The sequence below is a fragment of the Anarrhichthys ocellatus genome, unplaced genomic scaffold (assembly GCF_004355925.1).
Source record: "Anarrhichthys ocellatus isolate YVR2014 unplaced genomic scaffold, GSC_Weel_1.0 scaffold174, whole genome shotgun sequence".
Lineage (NCBI taxonomy): Eukaryota > Metazoa > Chordata > Actinopteri > Perciformes > Anarhichadidae > Anarrhichthys > Anarrhichthys ocellatus.
In genome coordinates, this window is record NW_022280204.1 from 276,966 (window position 1) to 285,815 (window position 8,850).

At 42.0% G+C, this 8,850-nt stretch overlaps 2 protein-coding genes across 2 annotated transcripts; both read right to left on the reverse strand.

The window, feature by feature from the left end:
- Nucleotides 1-2,134: 2,134 nt before the first annotated feature.
- LOC116400494 (P2Y purinoceptor 1-like) lies at nucleotides 2,135-3,548 on the reverse strand. Its single transcript, XM_031878359.1, has 2 exons — nucleotides 3,168-3,548; nucleotides 2,135-2,662 (listed from the first exon to the last, which is right to left on the reverse strand). Exons 1-2 carry the CDS (start codon nucleotides 3,546-3,548, stop codon nucleotides 2,135-2,137), a joined length of 909 nt encoding a protein of 302 aa, XP_031734219.1.
- A 2,141-nt stretch (nucleotides 3,549-5,689) lies between these two features.
- On the reverse strand, nucleotides 5,690-8,801 carry LOC116400490 (SUN domain-containing protein 2-like). The gene is made up of 3 exons (XM_031878352.1): nucleotides 8,540-8,801; nucleotides 7,616-7,705; nucleotides 5,690-7,320 (listed from the first exon to the last, which is right to left on the reverse strand). The coding sequence occupies exons 1-3, from the start codon at nucleotides 8,744-8,746 to the stop codon at nucleotides 7,201-7,203; spliced, it is 417 nt and encodes a 138-aa protein (XP_031734212.1). The 5' UTR covers nucleotides 8,747-8,801; the 3' UTR covers nucleotides 5,690-7,200.
- Nucleotides 8,802-8,850: the final 49 nt, after the last annotated feature.

Below are 8,850 nucleotides of genomic sequence, written 5' to 3' on the forward strand. Positions count from 1 at the left end.
CAGAACAAAAAACAAACAGAAAAAAACACAGCTGAGGCCCCGCACGTGTGTTCTTGGAGGCTACGCTAAACTAGCTTAGCAGGAAAACAACAGCAGCACACAAGCTACGAACTCTCCCTGCAGCGTTTATCTGTTCTCTACTGATTCAAACAGACTAAAGCAATCGCCACTCAATCCACATCTCTCCAGACCATCATTCTGACTTTGTTAAAGAAAACAGCCCAAACAGATTCAATTGTCCGGACAATAACTCCGCGCATGACGGGATGCTTCGTCATTAACGGACAATGCATATAGTCCAAATCAATATCATGAACACAATGACAACAACAAACTGACAAGAACCAGTCACATATATTCATATGACAACAGAGCAACAAATCAATCCAGCAGACCTGCAGCAACACGCATTCTGCTGCACACTGGAGGGCCGTTCACATATTAGATGTAAAATAACAAACGCTGTTGACTTAAAGACAAACTCCATCCTCCTTTCTTTGTTGACTAAGAGTTTAATGTTAAATGTCCTCCAGAAAGGCGTTGCTAGAAACTCACGAACTCACGTTTCTCCTCCTTCAGCCATTGAGTGTTAAAAAAACAAAGCTAGGTAAAAAACTAAAGAATCTACACCAAGCAAAACACAAAACATGTCATAATTTCTTCCATATCTTTCACCTTGAACTCTTATTACCCCAACCAAGCCTCTGATGGCTACCTCGTGTTTCAAGTAAAATAAGGGCTCCATCTAAAAATAAAAAACACAAAAAATAACTTTTTAAAAACTTGCGTTGTGTTTCCTGGACTGCTGCCGTAAATGTTAGAAAAGCTGCGCAGGTTAAAATAGAAGCGCTCCGCCAAAATGTATAATTCTCAATTATCCATCAGCTATACGTCTGGGTCCGGATAGAACAGCGTCTGGGTCCAGATCCGGACCGCGGTCCACCTATTAGTGACCCCTGGTATAGTGAAACGAAAATAATCAGTTTTTACAACCAAAATATGAAAATCAAGACTCTTTAAAACATTCTGTAAGATAACAAAGAAACACTTCAGGAAACATCTGGTTTATTAAGTTTTAATCAAAATAAAGAGTTCTATGTCTGAGGTCATTCATCATTTTCATTCATTCTAAATGTAATTATTTTAAATGCAAAATATCCATCCTGAAGAAAGAGAAGGTTCAACCACAGACATCGTACTGTTTGACAGTTAGCACAACCCATTCAAATGTTTTTAAAGAGTTAAAATTACATCGGTGAGTTTTTAACTTTCTTTCAAACAAAAAATTTTTTTATTAGCAAAGTAATCGTGTAATTTATCACGTCGTTACACTGCACATGTGTTCCTTTTCCTAATTACAAGGTGTTGCGTGTTGACTCAAACACTTACATATTACACTGCTGCTGATTGGTCTCACAGTGCATCACTGACTATGAGTCTTAATTAATGACCTCAACTCTTCAGTAAACAGCGACCTCATCTACTTCTATTGCAGCGACTACATCTCCCACAATGCCTCTGCTGGCTGCAGGTGAAAGCTAAAAGTGTATCTCATGAGAGGAGGAGACAAAGAGGTGATCCTTAAAGCTAACTTGTTTTTGACTGCAGTTTAGTTTTAAGGTTGGTCGTTAAATAGTGAAATATTTAAATATTGAACAGTTGTAGCAAATATCTTAATTTTAATAACAATGAAAAATATTCAGGCTGATTACAGTCTAGGTATATGAATTATAAATACAAATTAATTCACAATTTGACACGTTTAAATGTCATGTGTAATATAAAAGTTGCTTAACGACATGAAATCCAATGAATCCCATTAGAGGCAAAGGCTGACTCGGCAGATAATGCTACTCTGCTAAACTAGTTAGCTTTAGCAGGAGATTAGCTGGATTATTTCTCTGTCATGACTAGATATAGCCGCTGCCACATTTAGTTTAATTTGGAATAAACTGATCTTAAACTGAGTTTAGTCACCAGCTAGCTTTCACCTGATAGCTGTCTAGCTTGGTTTAGATGGTGCTGCTTTCACAGAAATTATACATTTGTGGATAAAACATTTAAAAAGTCAGTTTTCTGGGGCACATTGGTCCAGGTATCCACGGTGCGGTTACTTTACGGTCGGAAGGCTCGATCACACCTGGACATCATGCGTTTTATCAGAGAAACACCGGCCGCAGCATCTTCCGTCTACGCGGTCCATCTTGGTGATGTAGACGAGCGGCTCGATGCTGCTGCTCAAGTCCATGATGGAGAACACGCTGACGCTGATCTGGCAGTGGAACACCACGAACGTGTAGTACGACACGAAGGGCATGAGGGCCACGGGCAGGTAGTTGGACACGACGATGGCCAGGATGATCAGCACCATCCGGAGGGCCTTCTTCTTCACCGGATGCATCTGCTCTTTTCCCGCCACCGAGCGTCTGAGGACCCAGACGACGGAGATGTTGCAGAAGACCATGACCGCGAAGGCGAACAGGATGACGCCACCGAAGACCTCGTTGGTGCTCCCGACTCCCAGGATGGACGAGGTGAGGCCGAAAGCCAGGGTGAGGGCCCAGACCACCGCGGAAATGCCGATGCGGATCTTATTGTCTCGGATACCGGCGAACAGAACCGGGTGGACCACGGCCGTGTAGCGGTCAAGGCAGATACACACCTGGGACAGCAGATCCGTGAAGGAAGAAGCCTGTTACAGCGTGCACTTTAGTAGTAGCTGAATCAAAATGGACTTAATTGATGAAAAACTGGAGCAGGTTTTGGAAAAGGAGAAAGAGTTCTGCACTCAACAGGGATGCAGATAACACACATGAGCTGGAAAGTTGTACTTCTGAGTCCCCTGAATAACACATGGAAGAGTTACTGACACTTCAAACCTCATGGGCAGCTCAGTTGATCCGAGTTTAGTATAGTATTAGTAAAGTGAATAACGTATCTGTCAAAATGCTTTTATGAGGTTTATGTCTGAAATACAACAGCAGTACATTACAAAATGTAACTGAAGTGACGAGGTGGTCAGATGGTGGTTGCAGCGGGTCACAGTATGTAATTAAATAACAACCATCTGAAGTCATTTATGTATTAGAGCGGCAACAGATTAGGAAAAGGCTGTTTTTACGGTCATTTCTAATAAGTTGAAGGTTCATAGAAGACCAAAAACTCACCAGAAAGAGTGGCGTCAGGTCCTTGACGCCATACGAGAACCTCTGAAAATACCAGATGCGGCTGTCGTCCAGCAGCAGCCGGTTGACCATCTCTACGGGCGTCATGAGGCAGAAGTAGATGTCCAAGATGGCCAGGTTGAAGATGAAGATGTCCGAGGTGGACGCTTCCCTTTTCCTGGAGGCGATCTGCCAAATGACCAGGGCGTTACAGGGCGTCCCCACTGCCAGGTTGAACACCTTGACCCCAAAGTAGAAGATGAAGGCCCAGGGGGACGCACCGCACACGTGGAACTGGTACCACGGTGGGATCCCACGGGGGCCACTAGGGGAGGTAGAGTTCACGTAGAGGTTGGTGGAGGGGCTCAGAGTTGTGTTGAACATGTTGGTGGAAGAAGAAGTGCTGATGGAAAGAAAGGGAAAAGGCAATTAGAAGGTTAGTTTTGATTATCCATATTTCATTTTTCTACATTTAAAAAGAAGTCAACCAATCTTACCTCAAAAGAGTTGACGGTGTCCTGCAGTCCCCGTCTTCTTCACTTGCTGCAAAACTTTTTTCTGCATGTAGCACCAGCTCAGCGGGGCCAGGGGCCTTTTAAACACGCTCCACGGGGACCAATGGCATCGTTGGATTGGGACAAATCTGAGGGACGATCTCTGCGGCCAACGCCGTGATTGGACAATAATGCAAAAATAGCATTGCTGAGACATCTTCAGTGATTGGACGGTTCGGATTCGACAGACACAGAGGCGTGTTTAGGTTGCGTTAGACCGGGGAGGCATTATGTCCATGTAGAGTTATACATGCTGCAGGGGCAAATATTAATGGCCTCCTTGTCTTACTCTCTGTACTTTGAGTTGTTCATGTGTGAAGAGGGACTCTGTCTTTGCCTTCAGGGCAACCTGGGTGTAGAGCAACCTGCCTGGAGAATGTAGTGCTGTCTGTACCATCCTTTAAATTGCCTCTTGTGAATTTGAGTTCAAATAAGCTAATTTTCAGTTGTTGCATTATAAAGACATCAGTCGTAGCCGCTGGCCTGTGGATGCGTTTTTATTGTTCTCATTCAGGTTTCATGTTAAAAGAGCAATCTGATCCCAAGTCTGTTGCTTTGTGTAATTACTATCTTCAGCAGCACTGCAGCTGAACATTCGCTCTCACTGATGCAACTGCAGACTGTTCAGTAAACAGGTGATGCAACGTAAGCATAGATGAGAAATCTAATGCAAGGAGTTACTAATGTGTCCGGACTGTGTTAAGTGGTGAGAACCCACTTACATCAATACTGCTGGTTTCATAACCAACACTGTCTCCTCACCACGAGCAGCGATACTCTGCCTGTGAAGACAGTGGTGGAGTCTAAAGCACCGTCATCTCAGATGGGACACAAGTATGGGAAATGTAGGATTCAGTATTTTTGGAGTTTCACTAATACTAGTGATTACGGCTCAGGATATCCCGGATGTGGTTGCACTAGATTCCCAACACCACAGATTAACACACACACACACACACACACACACACACACACACACACACACACAGATGGATCGTTTTCATTTTAAAACCCTGGATTCAAACAGAAACGCATTAGTGTGGATGTGGCCTACGACGCACAATGAGTCCAGAAGAAGTCACATTTTGGTGACACTAGGGAGGCATCGCCAAATGCAACATCAAACCCACAACACTGCATTTACATCCATCAATCCACAAATACCTTAGAGGTGATGTGTCCTCTGTCAGCTTTGACTGTGGGTATTCAAATGTAGGGAATGAATCTCCATGAAGAGCCTGGTGTCTGTCAGGTGTTCGTCCTCACACTCCTGGGTCTCCTGCTGAACAACACTGTGATCTAACAGTGAAATATCTGTTACTGAGCTTACAATTTAAAACTATACGCTAGTGACTTCATTCACAGAAACCACATGTATGACAACTGTTTTGTTAGGAAAAAAAAGAATTTAATTGCATCACGCCAATTATTACGCATATATGGTTTTCCAGAAAGAGTGTTGTCGAGTATTTTTGCCCCCAAATAGAGTAAAGTGGTTACAGTACAGGCACATCTACATTAAAATTATTACTACACGTATAAAAACTAAAGAGAACAACAAAGGATCTAAAGCTAAACACAAAGTGTAGTTTAACAGGACAGAGGGAGTGAGAGGACGACGGGTGTTCAGCTGGATGCAATCTGCAACCTCACCACTAGATGTCACTAAATGCTACACACTGCTCCTTTAAAAGAGGAACAAACGCAGTTATTGTTTAACTTGAAATGCTTGTATGCAAACATGAAACTCCTTGAATAGAGTCAAAGTAAGTGTGGTGATCGACGCTGATGAGCTAACTAGTAACTGTAATAGAGATCAGGAAGCTGAACACAGCTCTAGAAACTACTGGAGTTCATTGTTGATAAAGGTTATTTGTTATTCTCTGTAATGAGCAGGTTTTCTCCATAGAAGTCTACAAGCAACATTAGGAAATAAGACTTCAAACAACAATAAATGGAACAACAAAAGTGTATTTTTATCTCATATTTATTAAATCAGACAAACATCCCACTTTGGCTTACAGATGGGCATCAAGTACTCTGGAGAACACCTTGGGCAGATTCTGACAGTCAGCAAAATGTTATTGAAGTGATTTTAGATCATCAGACGTGTCTGGAGAAGATGGACGTAGTTCATATCTGTGTTGCTTGTAAACGTCTTCACACCAACAACTATCTGGATTGTTTGTTCATTGTTTACACATTGTCCTGTGTATCATAACACAGATTTGACATCATTTTTAATTCAACCTTTGACGTAAAAGGTTTGGTAAGCGCAGCAAATCATAATCCACGGTTTCACAAGATCACGCATTCATAACACCAGATCTGTACCGAATTCACTCCGATCAGCAGCTTGAATACAAAAGATTAGAAAATTCATTTAACCTGCAAAACAATCATAAAAAAAAATAGAAATCTATAATAAATAATTGCTGATCCTGTTTCCTGCTGGTCCTTTGATGATGGACTAGACCTGGTCCACCTCCAGTGAACTTCACAACAAGTCTCTGATGTTCTGCAACAAACGGGTTCTTCTACAATCCTCAATATTCTCATCTTACAAATAAATAACACTTTTCTGTCTCGTACGAGTCATAAGAGAAGAAGAGCGTCACGAAGTCAACGCGACGTCTTCAAAGAGGTTTTTACAAATATATCGGTCTCGTGATGCTGTTTCAATAATATCTGGAACTGATATTTGTGTTTGAGAACTTAACCGAACAGATCTTTATATTCTAAAGATATTAAATATTGGACATAAGACGGACAGAGAATGTTAAAAACAAGCCTATTATTAAACTTCATTAATATCATGTAATAAACCTCGAGGTTCATTTAAAACATTTCACCTGATCAATAGTTCAATTAATAACAACGGTTTAAAAAGTGATTCTGTGGCACAACTTTAAGATTTCTTTGGTTTTTAGAAACATTTCACTTCAAAGTGAAGTGATTTCTGTTATGATTGTATATTTATATATACTTTACCTGATGTTTAATCACGGAGTGACTCGTCGATTGAAATGAAGAGAAACGAGCAACAGACCGAACAGAACTATCGAGAATAAAACACAAATATAATCAGACGTTGTGAAATATTAAAAGCATAGTTTGGATTGTTTGAAGACCTGTTTGCTAGTTTGTGTTATTTGAGTGAATCTGAACAAACTATTTAAAACACCAAAGTCACTTAACACTGACTACCTGCTGGAGGCAGCGGTAGAGCAGCAGCTACCGTGGTGTCTTTGAAGCACCCCTGACTGTGTATAAGTACCTGTTTCAACCTCACTTCAAACTGTCGCTTTTAAATTGTGCAGTAAAAAAATAAAAAGCATCCTGTCACTTTAACATGAAGCAATCCAAAAACACAGCAAACCAGCAGTAGCATTTGGCCCCTGAACGCACCTCAGACCACCACCTTTAATGTGACTCGTACATGTTGAAATGCACTCTGCTGACATGCGGAGCGAGAGGCTCGGTCAGCGCGTGCTGGCGATCTGTCCGTGCACACGGAAGCGGTAGAGACACGTGTACTCAACGTGACCCCAGTTAGAGAGGACTCGCAGCTCCACGCAGCGATGCACCGCGTCGCTGGGGTTCTGCACGGGAAACAGAGAGAGAAGAAGAAGAAGGATGACCAAGAGAACGTTGTAACTTTATTCTTATATTCTGTTTTTAGGTTTACTTTGTAACATCTGCCTCTTGGCACATTTACAGCACTAGCTGTTATTAATGTGCACTGTCCCTTATGAAATAAACCAGTAAATAAAAGCAGACAGAAGATGAAAGAGAGGTTAGGGTACTTTCACAGTCAGCACATACGGAGCGCTCGCTGTGAGCTGGTCGTTTCTACACACAACAGGAAGTGGTTGTGTTCTCGTGGTATGAACTCACAGGCAGCCTGAAGGTCTGCGTTGACTCTCCGTCTTCATCGTAGGTGAACGTTCCCAGAAGAGTTCCTTCTTCTATGTCGTCCTTCATTCCCTGGACGACAGAAAAGACTCGATGAGAACTGTGTCAGAGTGAAGACGGGTTCTCCAGCAGAACCGCTCGGCTGCTTTGGGAGGGCAGAGTGACTTTACAAGGTTCCAACAGACTTCTATCACTTTAGACTATCACAACGATCATCACCGTCTCTGAACCTTCTCTTCCTACGATGTATCTGTAATAAACACAGTTACATGCAGCTCCGCTACAGGGACAGCAGTGATGTTTAGAAGTGTGGTTGTACTTCTGTGTACTACTGCAAACAGACAGGAGTACCAGCAGTAAAGTCATGTACTCTTTTTACAAAAGTACGAGCGAACATTTTTTGATTTAACTGTTTTTAAATAAACGACATGAATACCAAAATCACCCAAACTCTGTCAGAGTGGGACTGATAATATTTCCTTTTAAAGCTGCGGTCTTCTAATAAAAAACAAATAAATATCATTGAACTTACTCATTGTATCTTTCCTCTACGGCTCTAGGTAGTTTAGGTTTGTTTGTGTTTGCTAATAATGTCTGTAAGAATATCTTCAATACTTGAAATATGAATATAACTTGTTTGTTTGGTTAAATCTTTGCACTATTGTTTAGTTAGTTAATTTAATATTATTCTATTTCATTATATATATTGTGCAGTTTTATATTTTATATTTTTACTCTGTTCATTTTATTGCTTTGCTTTAAAATGTTCCCGTTTACCTTTAAATATAAATACTGCTGAAGCAGAAACAACGTCCCCTTGCAGGATTAATAAAGTATCCCTCCATCCATATATCTATCTATCCCTCCATCCATCCATCCATCCATCCATAAGTTCTGAACACTCACGTAGACCTCAAAGTCTCTGGGGGCGGAGTCTATGTGTCCGGCGGGGGCGTTGCAGCGAGGCAGGTGATCCAGCGTCACATGAGTGAGAGTGATGGGGTGAGACAGAGAGATCACCAGAGAGCCCTGGACGCCATGGAACGCCCAACATTTACCCGGCAACAGCACCGGGTGGCCCTGAGAGGGGGAGGAGGAGACGCAACCGTCCATTAACGTTAACGGTTTAGCTGGTCGCTATGTTTATCTTGCAACCAGTGAACAGGAAGTGAACATATCTGGACTGAGGAGGAGTGACGTAGAGACGCCATATACGT